The 14331-nt window shown below is 43.6% G+C and overlaps 1 protein-coding gene across 2 annotated transcripts in view; it reads left to right on the top strand.

The window, feature by feature from the left end:
• rps6ka3b (ribosomal protein S6 kinase, polypeptide 3b) overlaps nucleotides 1–14331 on the top strand; it is a 74597-nt gene that overhangs the window by 37996 nt on the left and 22270 nt on the right. The window contains exons 1-3 of one of the 2 annotated variants that reach the window (XM_083778313.1): nucleotides 2519–2605; nucleotides 12727–12843; nucleotides 14036–14117. In XM_083778313.1, coding sequence (XP_083634439.1) covers nucleotides 12736–12843; nucleotides 14036–14117 — 190 coding nt within the window. In that variant the 5' untranslated portion in view covers nucleotides 2519–2605; nucleotides 12727–12735. Of the gene's footprint in view, nucleotides 1–2518; nucleotides 2606–12726; nucleotides 12844–14035; nucleotides 14118–14331 lie in introns of those variants that run through there. The other variant, XM_083778312.1, reaches the window with a different exon arrangement.

The following is a 14331-nucleotide window of genomic DNA, read 5'->3' as shown; positions in this document are numbered from 1 at the left end:
GTATGATTTGGGGATGGTCCCCAGATGATTTGCTTAATGTAACATTATTTTCTCACTGTACTTCTTTTTCTCAACAGTAAACAGACCTACATACAGTATGAGTGTATAAGTAATGTACAGTAAACAGACCTACATACAGTATGAGTGTATAAGTAATGTACAGTAAACAGACCTACATACAGTATGAGTGTATAAGTAATGTACAGTAAACAGACCTACATACAGTATGAGTGTATAAGTAATGTACAGTAAACAGACCTACATACAGTATGAGTGTATAAGTAATGTACAGTAAACAGACCTACATACAGTATGAGTGTATAAGGTGTACAGTATGTACAGTATGAGTGTATAAGGGTATCTGCACATTTGAGACCCAAAGTGAGACTTGATCATCAGCTACGGTCAAATAGCATAGAAAAATGGTTAATTTGTTTTTAAAAAGTGCCGCCCAGGACAGCCTGTTCTCTTCCGGCAGGGCAGAGCTGTGCTCTCCAGGCTCCACACACTCACACGCACACACGGAACACACACACACACACACACACACACACACACACACACACACACACACACACACACACACACACACACACACACACACACAGGGAAGGTGATATTCCCTTCACAACAGGTGGAGGTAATCCCAGCTATGGTACATATCCTGTGAATGACCTGCATTCATATTGTGTGTGTGCGCGTGTGTGCTGACTATTAAATGAATGTTCAGCTAGTCTGTGCAATTAATTAGGAATGTGTGCGTGTGCCTGTGCGCATGCATGCGTTCGTGTGCTTGCATGGTGACCATTCAATCAGTGTTGTAACTGTTCAGCTAGTATGTGCAATTCATTATTGCAGTGTGTGTGTGGGTGTGTGTTCTAACCAAATGTCCTCACAGAGAATGTTAGAGGTTATAGGGAAGTATTCTATGGCAATAGAATGTCCCCCCATGGATTGTCACTCTTAATATACTGTATGTGACAAATTTGACTGAGAGCCTGCCATCACGCAACCTCCAGCTTTTCACCAGAGAAAAACATATATATATTTTTTTTCAAAATGAGTTAATAGCACACAGGAAGACTCTTCACATACTAGAGCATGTCTGAAATAAATGTCTGAGCTGAAAATGTTAGAGTCCACAGAAGACATGTAAATATGAAATAAATGCTTAAACATGTAGCTATAGGTGTAATGTTAGAGACCACAGAAGACATGTAAATATGAAATAAATGCTTAAACATGTAGCTATAGGTGTAATGTTAGAGACCACAGAAGACATGTAAATATGAAATAAATGCTTAAACATGTAGCTATAGGTGTAATGTTAGAGACCACAGAAGACATGTAAATATGAAATAAATGCTTAAACATGTAGCTATAGGTGTAATGTTAGAGACCACAGAAGACAATCATGTAAATATGAAATAAATGCTTAAACATGTAGCTATAGGTGTAATGTTAGAGACCACAGAAGACATGTAAATATGAAATACATGCTTAAACGTGTAGCTAGGTGTAATGTTAGAGACCACAGAAGACATGTAAATATGAAATAAATGCTTAAACATGTAGCTATAGGTGTAATGTTAGAGACCAGAGAAGACATGTAAATATGAAATAAATGCTTAAACATGTAGCTATAGGTGTAATGTTAGAGACCACAGAAGACATGTAAATATGAAATAAATGCTTAAACATGTAGCTATAGGTGTAATGTTAGAGACCACAGAAGTGAACCTTTCAAGCCTGTTTTCTCAACTCGCTTTTCTGCCCGAAAGAAACGCAAAAAGATAAGAGGTTTCTGCCCGACAGCAACGTGTCCCAGTGTGAGGGGGAAACACAGGCATTCGGGGGGGGGGGGGGGGTCGAGTGTCATATTAGGATTTGAAGCGCTGGGATCCCCCTGAAAGCCCCGGCAGTGTAACCCTTCCACGCTATATGTTTCCATCAGGTGACCCGGAGATCCCCCCCCTCCCACACACACACACACACACACACACACACACACACACACACGCTGTCATACCCAGTGTCCTCTCTGACCAATACCAATACACCACGTCCCGCAAGGAGGGGACCCCATCCCATACATACACACACACACACCTCTCTCAGTCACACTGTGGCATCTTGACTCTGAACACAACACAACAACACAGCCTGCACTCTCTCTAGACAACATCGTACTTCTCCTCGTTCAAGGCCCTCTCTCTCTCTCTCTCTCTCTCTCTTTGACCTTTTTGACCTTTGACATGCCATGACACTCGGGTCACGGCGCATCACCATCATGGGAGAGGCCACCAAGGCGCCGGGCGCGTACGTGGCCGCTCTGGCCCGAGGGCTGAGGGACCGGCTGAAGGGCCTCAAGCGGCGGCTCGCGTCATCGCCGGGGACAGACCACGACCGCCACCGGTGGCGTCCGCAAGGAGGGGGCGGGGGGCGTGACTGTGAGCAGAGGAACCAGCGGAATCGGGCGGATGGCGTGTCGCCGGCGTCGCGGCCCGGTTGTATCTTCGCAGAGCGTTTTGGCGTCGGGCTGTGTAGAGGGAAGGCTGGGGCTCGGCGGCTAGGCTGCTGGGGACCCCCGCACCCCAGTGTCTCTGTGAGTTCTCCTCTGAGCATGCACACTATCCATGATATGAGTAGAGATTATTATAGTCCAACTTTTTGACCTGAGATCAGATTCTAAAAATGTCTTCTTCATCCTGACAGTTTTCTGAAAAAGCTATGTTTCTGTCAGTCGCTCTTAGATTTTTCAAAAATAGCAGACCTACAAGCTCGTAGTGGCGCGCTATGAGCTTGTAGATCTGCTATTTTTCAATAGCTAAAGCATAACATAATGCTAACACCAAAAGGGGTTCCCTCCCAAAATGGCTTAAGCAACTTTTTATTTAATTTGTATATTTAATTTGTGCCAGGGGACTGCCAGATTTGTGTTGGGTTTTTTTTCTAATCACAATTACTCATAATTACTCATAATTGTTCCCAGCTCTGGTCCATAGCTCTAATGCGTTTCATTTAGAGCTATGTTACTCTCAACTTCCGCCGCTCGCATGAATGCAGACCAGCCTCTCCTCTTTAGCGTAAATTAAAATAAAGTTTTTGCTACTCACCAAAACAAAGGCGAGTTGTGTTACTAGAAAGCCTACTTTCCTTAGTGGACGCACTCTGAGCCCCCCCCCCCACCCCCACCACACGTATAAACTGTACTTTTTGGCCAAAAGGGGAGTTAGTTACTCCGCTGCGCCCTCTACTGATATTGCCCAGAGAACTGCCTCATAGAGATTATTTTTCCTCCGGTGAAAAGAAATCCCTTTCTGGCCTAAAAGTACCTTTTATACGTGTGGTGGGGGGGAGGGGGGGGGGGGGGCTCAGAGTGCGTCCACTAAAGAAAGTAGGCTTTCTAATGACACAACCCGCCTTTGTTTTGGTGAGTAGCAAAAACTTTATTTTTATTTACGCCAAAGAGGAGAGGCTGGTCTGATTTTCGATTTGAGATTTAAAACTGAAAGTCCCATAGCCTTACTGCGCAGGGCAAAATCGTAGAAGCAGTAGAAGGCTATGGACCAGACTACCAGAGCTAACTGTTCCTATACTTTTTTGTTCAAAAATAGAAGATCTACAAGCTCGCACTGCGGAACTAAGTGATACAATGTGAACTTGTACATCTGCTCATTTTGACTAGCCAACATATAAAATATAGATAATGTGGTTAAAATGATCGTGATGCTGTATTAACAAATTTTGTGTACCTTTGAATACTTTTTAGAATAATCGAGAAGCAACTTTTTATAAATTGTTTTATTTATTTGTATTCTCTTTTATATACCTATTTAGACCTGATACACCTATACAATTTACAATTTAGGCGACATAAAGTGTTTTTTTGACTAAAGGTTTTTTCCAAAAACCTCACGTCTAAATGGGTTAATTAATGAATCAACGCAAACATTTTCAAATTGATTCATATGATCGACTAATTTCATTAGTCTGATTACTCCATTTTATACAATACAATACAATACAATACAATGTGAAAATAGCTGATCTACAAGCTTACGACACATCTGTGCAACATGCCCTGTGACTGATTTGGGTATTTTTGAAAATCAATTATTTTATTAAAATCAATTATCTTTAATAAGCAATACATACAATAGGAACTAAGAAGGTTAGGTGTGGATAATCTACTTTACTTTTGGAGGCATCCCTCAAATCCAAGTTCTGGAAAGGAGTTGAGAGAAACTGTGTGAATATATAACACATTGAAATCCTGACTGTTCATTGAGCCCTAGCCGCGGAAACCCAGACGTTTTATTTCCTGGAAGAAAGACATTGAACCCTGACAGTTAAATTAGCATTGTGTACAGTGTGTTGCCTGTGTGGCTGTGTGTGTGGATCGCTGAGATAGTTGGGACGTTAGCCGCTGGGGGTTCGAGTTACCACCACGACCCCCGGCCCAGTTGTTTCCAGTGCTAAGTTAAATAGAGTTAAATGAACACCCAGGACGTTTACAGTGTACAGTTTGTGTGTGGGCGAGCGTTGAGATGGTTGTGAAGTTAGTGGAGAGGGGGTTTAGTTACCGTGACCCCTGGCCGTTTTCCAACGCTGACGTGTGCTAACATTAGCTTGTACACTACCGACTGTGGCGTCAGTGAGTGTATAGTACATACAAGCTAAAGTCCTAGTCCATCGGTTCACAAAGTGAGGTGCCACTACCTCAAATATTTTGAGGTAGTGGTCTACCTACAAAATTGGAAATAATTTTGGTGGTCCTTGAAATCTTTCATTTCAATGAAATGAAAACGTTTGAGCTTGCTGTCCATTCATTGTGTGCTGTTGTACAAAATGATGTCCATTGTTATGGGCTATAGGTCCTATAAATCCATAATGGACATATAATATTATATGTCCATTATGGTGACTTCATTCTTACGCATTTTGATGTTTGAGAGGATATTTCCTGTGCCAGAGCACAAGCTCTCATTCATTAGGTGTTTCCTGAAGCATCAGCATCATGACTTTCAGCCTGGGATGCTATTGAGTGATTGGAGTCCACTCAAAACTCTGTTTGCGTAGCTACACATAGAGGGAGATGCCATGTAATGGATGAAATGGCCCTCAAAACCTGTGTTGTAGTAGCAGAGTACACATAGAGGGAGATGCCATGTAATGGATGAAATGGCCCTCAAAACATGTGTTGTAGTAGCAGCAAAACTACCTGAAAGCTACATGGAAATGTAAGCTAGGCTCACTGATGCGTGAGATCATTCTCATAAACGCTGTCACTGAGACAGTGTTTTTTGCAGGTTCATTGCAGGTTCAGGAGACTAGTCGGCTTACTCCATTGCCTAATATGTTAATTGGATAACATTCCACTTATGCGTCTAGTGGATTTTCTGTCTGGTCCGTCTGTGACGGAATGGTGTAATAATGTCATGTAATTCATTTTTGGTATCCTTTCCATGTGTGTTTGATTAAATCAGATGGTAGAGTGATTAGGGTAAAATTGGCTCCTGTGTTTGGGTGGTGGAAAAAGTACTCGCATATCCTTTTCATCATATCTTTTCTCTCACAATGCGTTCTAAACTTGTAGATTGGCTATTTTCAAATGGCCCAAATGTATATACAGTTTTTTTTATTGAGATTTCACATTTGTTCAGTTGCAATATACACAGTGCTCACCCATTTTACAATACAATGCAAACAGACATTAGGTTAAACAAACAGAAAGAAAAAAATAATTGATGACATAGTCATAATTACCAGCTGCGTTATTATATCTGCATAATTGTTGGTGAAATAACTAGTGGGTTGTTGTTGCAACTTGCTGGCTGCAAAGCAATGCTATCTCATTGGCCGAGAGGTCGGCTAGAGGCAAAATGTGTCTGGTTGCCTAGAGACGAGGCACCCAATCCGAAAGATAGGTGACTACGGCAGCCAATGAAATGATAAGTTGCCACTACCAACCTGATAGAAAGTAGACCAGCCTGCTTCACAGTAAGACAAACAAGTACACCACCACTACCACTACCAACCTGATAGAGAGTAGACCAGCCTGCTTCACAGTAAGACAAACAAGTACACCACCACTACCACTACCAACCTGATAGAGAGTAGACCAGCCTGCTTCACAGTAAGACAAACAAGTACACCACCACTACCACTACCAACCTGATAGAGAGTAGACCAGCCTGCTTCACAGTAAGACAAACAAGTACACCACCACTACCACTACCAACCTGATAGAGAGTAGACCCGCCTGCTTCACAGTAAGACAAACAAGTACACCACCACTACCACTACCAACCTGATAGAAAGTAGACCCGCCTGCTTCACAGTAAGACAAACAAGTACACCACCACTACCACTACCAACCTGATAGAGAGTAGACCAGCCTGCTTCACAGTAAGACAAACAAGTACACCACCACTACCACTACCAACCTGATAGAGAGTAGACCCGCCTGCTTCACAGTAAGACAAACAAGTACACCACCACTACCACTACCGACCTGATAGAGAGTAGACCAGCCTGCTTCACAGTAAGACAAACAAGTACACCACCACTACCACTACCAACCTGATAGAAAGTAGACCCGCCTGCTTCACAGTAAGACAAACAAGTACACCACCACTACCACTACCAACCTGATAGAGAGTAGACCAGCCTGCTTCACAGTAAGACAAACAAGTACACCACCACTACCACTACCAACCTGATAGAGAGTAGACCCGCCTGCTTCACAGTAAGACAAACAAGTACACCACCACTACCACTACCGACCTGATAGAGAGTAGACCAGCCTGCTTCACAGTAAGACAAACAAGTACACCACCACTACCACTACCAACCTGATAGAGAGTAGACCAGCCTGCTTCACAGTAAGACAAACAAGTACACCACCACTACCACTACCAACCTGATAGAGAGTAGACCCGCCTGCTTCACAGTAAGACAAACAAGTACACCACCACTACCACTACCAACCTGATAGAGAGTAGACCCGCCTGCTTCACAGTAAGACAAACAAGTACACCACCACTACCACTACCAACCTGATAGAGAGTAGACCCGCCTGCTTCACAGTAAGACAAACAAGTACACCACCACTACCACTACCGACCTGATAGAGAGTAGACCCGCCTGCTTCACAGTAAGACAAACAAGTACACCACCACTACCACTACCGACCTGATAGAAAGTAGACCAGCCTGCTTCACAGCTGGTAAAAACAAGTACACCACCGTCTTGACATGATTGTACATTCCAAGTTACTTGAGTATATATATTTTTTCCACATGTTCCACGCGTGTGTGTGTGTGTGTGTGTGTGTGTGTGTGTGTGTGTGTGTGTGTGTGTGTGTGTGTGTGTGTGTGTGTGTGTGTGTGTGTGTGTGTGTGTGTGTGTGTGTGTGTGTGTGTGTGTGTGTGTGTGTGTGTGTGTGTGTGTGTGTGTACGTGTGTGTACGTACTATCATGATCCCTGCTTTTCTCTGTGACTTCCATGCAAGGAAAGGCACAAGGTTCAGTTTGAGCATGTGTTCTTCAGGGTTCAGTTTGAGCATGTGTTCTCCAGGGTTCAGTTTGAGCATGTGTTCTCCAGGGTTCAGTTTGAGCATGTGTTCTTCAGGGTTCAGTTTGAGCATGTGTTCTTCCACGCTTTCTTCCCGCATACACGGGAGCAGTTCGGTCCAGCTGTTACTGTGTGTGTGTGTGTGTGTGTGTGTGTGTGTGCGCGCGCATCCTGGCACTCTGATTCTCTGTCAGACTACATCTAATTCAGACACACACACACACACACACACACACACTGGGGTGTGGAAATTAAATGGAACCGTAGACGAGAAATAATCATATTGACATTTCCATGTTTGTTAGTTTGCATCGCATCCCCGGCCATGTGTGTAAAAAGGACCTTCATGGCGATCTTTGAAATGTCAAACCGTTTGTACAAGTTACCACTGATATAAATGGAGAACAAACTAGGCCTATTATGCAGTGCAGTCTAAAGTGCAGCTGAAGCTCATTACCGCCACTGGGGATGTATAATTTGCATAATATGGGAAGAGTGCTGTTCCATTTCTGGATGTCAATGACACACAATGTGAAATTGTGTGTGTGTGTGTGTGTGTGTGTGTGTGTGTGTGTGTGTGTGTGTGTGTGTGTGTGTGTGTGTGTGTGTGTGTGTGTGTGTGTGTGTGTGTGTGTGTGTGTGTGTGTGTGTGTGTGTGTGTGTGTGTGTGTGTGTGTGCGCGCGTGTTCGCGGCTTCGCGCATAGAGGGGGTGGGGGCGATGTGCAAAATGATGGAGAGATGAGAAGTGAAGATATAGCCAAAGTTAGAAACCAGGGAGGGAGGGGGAGATTTGGGATTAGAGAGAATCCTATGAATACTTAGCCAATGTATAAACGGATAAAGTGATTAAAATGTCATTGCCACCACCAGGGGAACATTAGTTGTTGTGATTGTGGTGCATGTGGTGATGGAGAGCTCCATACTATTCTTCTCTTTTCTGCTCCGGTCAGTCTTGAATTCAGGCGGATCTTCAGTCAGTGTTCAGAGGGGTTATATCCTTTTACCGCCATCATTCACAATACGGTACTATGGGACACGATTAGATTCGACAATATGATATATTATCTACACCTAGCCCGATCGTTCATCCAGTATCATTTAAGTCCTGTGCCATCTGTACACCATCTGGGTAAGTCCATGAATGAGTCATGGATTTGATTTATTTATTAGATCCCCATTAGCTTACTGTGAATCACTGCAGCTATTCTTCCTGGGGTCTTAAACATATCATCATTACATAATTTCTTCCATATTATTACTACATTTGATAGCTAGCTCCACAGTACAGTAAAATCTTCAACATTGATAATAAAGTAAGTATACATTATAATGGGATATGCATCTCCTTCACATCTCTTGAGTTAACATAAACAACTTCAGCTTACATGTATAAGTCATGTATAGCCCCCTTACCCTTGGCTCGGCTCTCCCGCGCCGCTGGCATACCCTGTCAATTCAGTCACGGCTGTCTAACTGAACATCATACATGGTAAACTACATGTAATCTACACTAGCTAACTGATGCGAGGCTTATTAGACAACATTTGGGGACACTGAAGTTATTATTTAGCTACACCAAACTAATTACTCAGCTGATACTGAACCCTATGCTGAGTTTCACAGCAGCGGTGCCACCAGTGTGCCCTGGCTACTACATTACCCCCCCCCCCCACACACACACACACACACACACACACATACTAAAAAAAGGTATACACTACCATCCATTTTACTCGATGGCCAATGACTACGTAGAATATACTACCGCAAAGTAGGTTAGAAACGGTTGCCAAACTCTGGTATATTTCTGAGTGGAGCCCCTGATCGTATATTTAAGTTCTTCGAGTTTGAGATGTGACATAACATCCTCCACCCATCGTTTGTGAGATGGCGGCGCTGCTTGTTTCCAATTAAATAGTATCAGGCGTCTGGCAAGCAAAGAGGAGAACGCTACAGCTTCAGCCTGATGAGTTGGTATTTGTATTCCCTCTGGAGGGGCACCAAACAGCGCCGTTATCGGATTGGGATCTATAGTTGCGTTACAAATATACGAGAAGGTATTAAATATCTCTGTCCAAAATGCAGTCAATCTGGTACACGACCAAAACATGTGGCTAAGCGCTACCCGAGTCAGACATAACACGAACCTCTAATTTAGCAGAATATTAGCATTCCGGAACTGATGAAGCCCAAATTTGGATTCTACATAGTGAATAATTTATGATTTGACACCAAGATCATTCAAATAGGACAGGTCTATGGGACATTATTGCAAAATGCAATATTACTGTATATTCATTCATTCATCTTTTTTTTTGTAAAATTAATTAAAAATAAAGAAATTGCGGATGTACAAGCTCGCCGTGTGGCACGAAGTGATGCTCCAAATGCATGAAGTGATGCACTGCATGTGAACTTGTACATCTGCTATTTCTCAATAGCCAACGTATAAATGGATAAAGTGGTTAAAATGATTGTGATGCTGCATGTATTGACACATTTAGCTGGGGACCCCCTGGAACATCCTACCTTCAAGGACCCCTGGGTCACTTACTCACTTTGCGGAACGCTGGATTTAGAAGACAGTTGACAGTTGCAGCTCCCTATAGAGCGCAGAGCTGAAAACGTGAAAATGTAAGAGGGTGGCGGAGGAGAAGAAGAGAGAAAGGCGAAGCAAAAACAAGGAGGAGGCGAGGCAGGGTGTGAATCAGAAAGGAGCTGTGAGAACATGTAGGAGCACAACACGCACAGTGCCATTGATGAGATCAAAGAAAAACAACAGTGGAGAAAAGATGGTGTGTGCGTGAGTGAACACAAAATGCAGCAGAGAGAGAGAGAGAGAGAGAGAGAGAGAGAACCATGCTGGAGGCAAGCGGAGGAGAGACATAATGAGAAAGTTTATTACTTGTGATTTCTACCAACAATGCTCTGCAACAACAGCCGCAATATATGAGGCAATATATGAGCTAGAGAGCAGAGCCAGAGAAAGATGAATGTTGTACTATATGCACAATCGCACAGAGACGGATATGCACACAGGAACAGAACTCTCTCTCTCACACACACACACACACACACACACACACACACACACACACACACACACACACACACACAGTATTGTGTAAGTGTGATATCGTCCAGTTTCAGGATTCAAATTCAAAAGGAGCAGACCTACTGTACAAGCTCAAAAATTGATCTGATCTGCTGCTTTTGATGCTTTTGTGTGACACTGCAGTATGATCAAGCAGGGCGTTGATCTATGAAAACACGCAACAAGTTAAAGTATGGTAGAGAGAGAGAGGTTTCTGCCTGGCTGACAGCAGCGATATATCATTAGTCACTCACGGAGCCCCAGAAGGCGGCTTCACCGTGTTCATTGTCAGCCACTCGGCGTGCTTTCATGTCATGCTGTAAGAGGTTCATGGGCAGTGTTCAGTGTTAACATCCAGGAAGAGGAAGAAGAACATCCGCACACCAGTTTGTAGAGCTCCGAGACTTACTTTATTTTAAGGCAACAAATTGCAACGTTTCGACCGACTAGGTCTTCATCAGGCAAATATTACAAGGACAGAAAGAAAGAGCAAATATAATAGAAAAGGTGCTGCTACGGGGGAGTAAAGCAGGGGTCTTCAACGACAAGGACCCCCTTATCTGAGAGAGAGAGAGATGAAGCAGGGATCCCCACTAAGGACCCCCTTATCTGAGAGAGAGAGAGATGAAGCAGGGATCCCCACTAAGGACCCCCTTATCTGAGAGAGAGAGAGATGAAGCAGGGATCCCCACTAAGGACCCCCTTATCTGAGAGAGAGAGAGATGAAGCAGGGATCCCCACTACATATTGTATAAAACGGAATGAACCTTTTCATACATTTCATAGATGGCTTTATAGACTTGTTTTACAGCACTGTCATCAGAGCATGTTGGATTTATTTTCAGACATTTAATTTAACCACTTAATTTAACCGTCAATACTTATATATTGACGGTTGACGGTATTGGTATACTTGACCTTTGACTCTGTACTTTATGCATTTCTCCTCCTCTACAAACCAAACCTCCTGCAAGGCATTGTAAGCTAAGATAAGATAAGATCTTCTCTTATTGTAAGCTTGTAGATCTGCTATTTTTGGCTAAAGTTCTCCTCAGAATAGAGATCCATATCGAACTTCTATACAGCCTGGCAACGTTTCATTTTATTGTGGAGAACATGGAAGCAGAAACTGTACTGAACCCTCTAGTGCAGCAATCTATTTTTCTTTTCTTGTATGTGTGTATTTCTTTCTTTTCCTTTGTAATTTTTACAAAGGTGGGTGGGTTTTATAGGGGCACGGTGGTACAGTTGGTAGTGCTGTCGCCTCACAGCTAGAAGGTCCTGGGTCCAATTCCCGCTCGGGACGCTGTGGGCGCTGGCGGCGTGTTCCCTCCTCCTCGTCATCAGTGCCCATACCCTCCCTGGATGCCAACGATGAACCTCTGCCCCAAACTTTCCAGAACGGCCTGTTATAGCGCCACCAGGAGGCCGCTTTGTGCAAAACAAGTTTTTGCACAGTACACCTACAGATTTTGTCCAAACATCGCGCAAATTGGTACACAGTCTCTCTAGAGCCATTCAACGAAACGGGTCTTTCAGATTTCTCAGACTCCATCCTGATTGGTTAAGATTGGCTTCCAAAGTTCACAGGAGTGCTCAGTTTCAAACAAAATGCTGCAAATCATGAACACATCGTGTGATTTCCGTGAAATTGTGCATGCACATTCCCACTAGGCCGAGGAAGAAATGCCACACGAACCATTTCAACTCAGCCTCAAGGTGGCGCTATAACTGGCCGAAAAGTGTTTTTACCTCTAACTGCACGGATCTGTGGATAATTTACTTTTGTTGCCCTTTTATCCAACCACCAGATGAAGGCAAGCTGCAATGTCCTACATTCCTATCCTGGTGGAGACCTGTGCCCAGAAGGGCACTTTTTCTAGTTATTATTATTTTTGCTGGCTTTAATGTGTGATGTAGCAAGGTAGCCATTCTTGAAACCATGAAATGCTCATATGGTCCCAGGCCTCCCCCAGCCCTAAATTAAACAAATCCAACGTATTGTATTTCCTCTGTGTGTTTACCAGTGTGCCTGTGTTTGTGTGTGTTGCAGGACGATGTCATGGTAAAGGAAATCAACATAACTCATCTGGTGAAGGAGGGATCCGAAAAGGCCGACCCACGACAGTTTGAACTCCGCAAAGTCCTGGGCCAGGGCTCCTTTGGCAAGGTGGGTGACTGCGTGTGTGCGTTACTATACTTCTATAGTATAGAGCAGGGTTCCCCAATAGGCGGCCCGCGGGCCATTTGCGGCCCACAGAGCGACCCCTTGTGGCCCATGAAAGAATTTTTTAAGGGTCCCAGATATAAATGGCATTAAATGGGGGTCAGTAGCCTCTGCATGTCAAACTGGGCATCCTTTTCAAATGGGGTCTTGCCCTGAAAATAAATTTTCAGGGCAAGTCCTCGACCTCGCGCGTGCAGACTCGGCCCCCAGCCTGGTACGCTAGTCAAAATATGGCCCTTGAGGAAAATTAATTGGGGAACCCTGGTATAGAGAAACAAGACATCGTGAGAATTTATTATATGGTTTTATGGTTGGGAAAACGTTTGCAATTAGGCAAAGTGGGGTTAGGATTAGGACAAGACATGTACAGGTTACTGTAAATTAGAGTTAAACATGATTTATGCTTGGTGTCATGCACCAGAGAATTGCTGATCAAAGTGCGCTCGTTGATCTGCTATTTTTTCGGCTTATAGGCTTACGGATGGAGTTCTGAACTGTATACGGTGCTGTAACGGTGATTACACCGTTACAGCACCGTTACAGTGCTGTAACGGTGATTTTCTAGTTTTCTTTTTTAACCACAGATCATCCAATCTGCTTTGACTTAATTTGTTTCGGAGATTTCACAGTTTCTGCTTTCTGGCGACAGGCCCCGTATGCTGCGCTCTCACACTGCATTAATTCATTGTCATCTGGTAGTGTTTGTTTGTAGTCGCTCACAGAGAGAGGGATTGCGCTCAGGCAAACCTTTTATTCAAAAAACGTCCTTGGTATGTCGCTGACAGATGGTGGCACAGCCGAGTTCTTATGACATGGTGCAGTCAGATAATGATAATACAAAACACATCCAGTTTCTGTATTTATTTTCTTGGTGCTCAAACTCGCTTTACAAAAAGAATCTGCTTGTGTATGTGTGTAGATTACCATAATAAAAGAAATGGGTCATGACGCATTTACACAGATTAATGTCCCCATTCACTCCTGTTTATCTCTGCTGGACATTAGCAGGATGGATGAACAGCTCATCTGCAAACAATTAACACACACACACACACACACAAATACACGTGCACACAGAACACACACACTAACTTTCTCTCTCGGTGTGTGTGCATGTGCACGTTTGCGTGTGTAGGTGTTTCTGGTGAAGAAGACCACAGGGCCAGATGCAGGCCAGCTGTACGCCATGAAGGTGCTTAAGAAAGCCACGCTCAAAGGTGTGTGTTATTTTCTTTTTACCCTATAGCTTGTGTTACCCATTATTGTGTTACCCTCCTCCATTTTGTCAATGCAAGTCACGGAGAAGCAAGGGAAATGCACACACGGGACCCTTTTCCACCAAAATAACTAGAACTTCTAGAACTATTTGTGGAACTGGTTCCGTTCCGTTCTAGATTCCTAGAACCTTAGTGCTTTCGTGGAACTGGCTGT

This window comes from Protomyctophum parallelum, assembly GCF_964188405.1.
Source record: "Protomyctophum parallelum genome assembly, chromosome: 12".
Taxonomy (NCBI): domain Eukaryota; kingdom Metazoa; phylum Chordata; class Actinopteri; order Myctophiformes; family Myctophidae; genus Protomyctophum; species Protomyctophum parallelum.
Note: the sequence above shows the minus strand (reverse complement) of the source record. Positions and strands in the feature narration are given on the sequence as shown.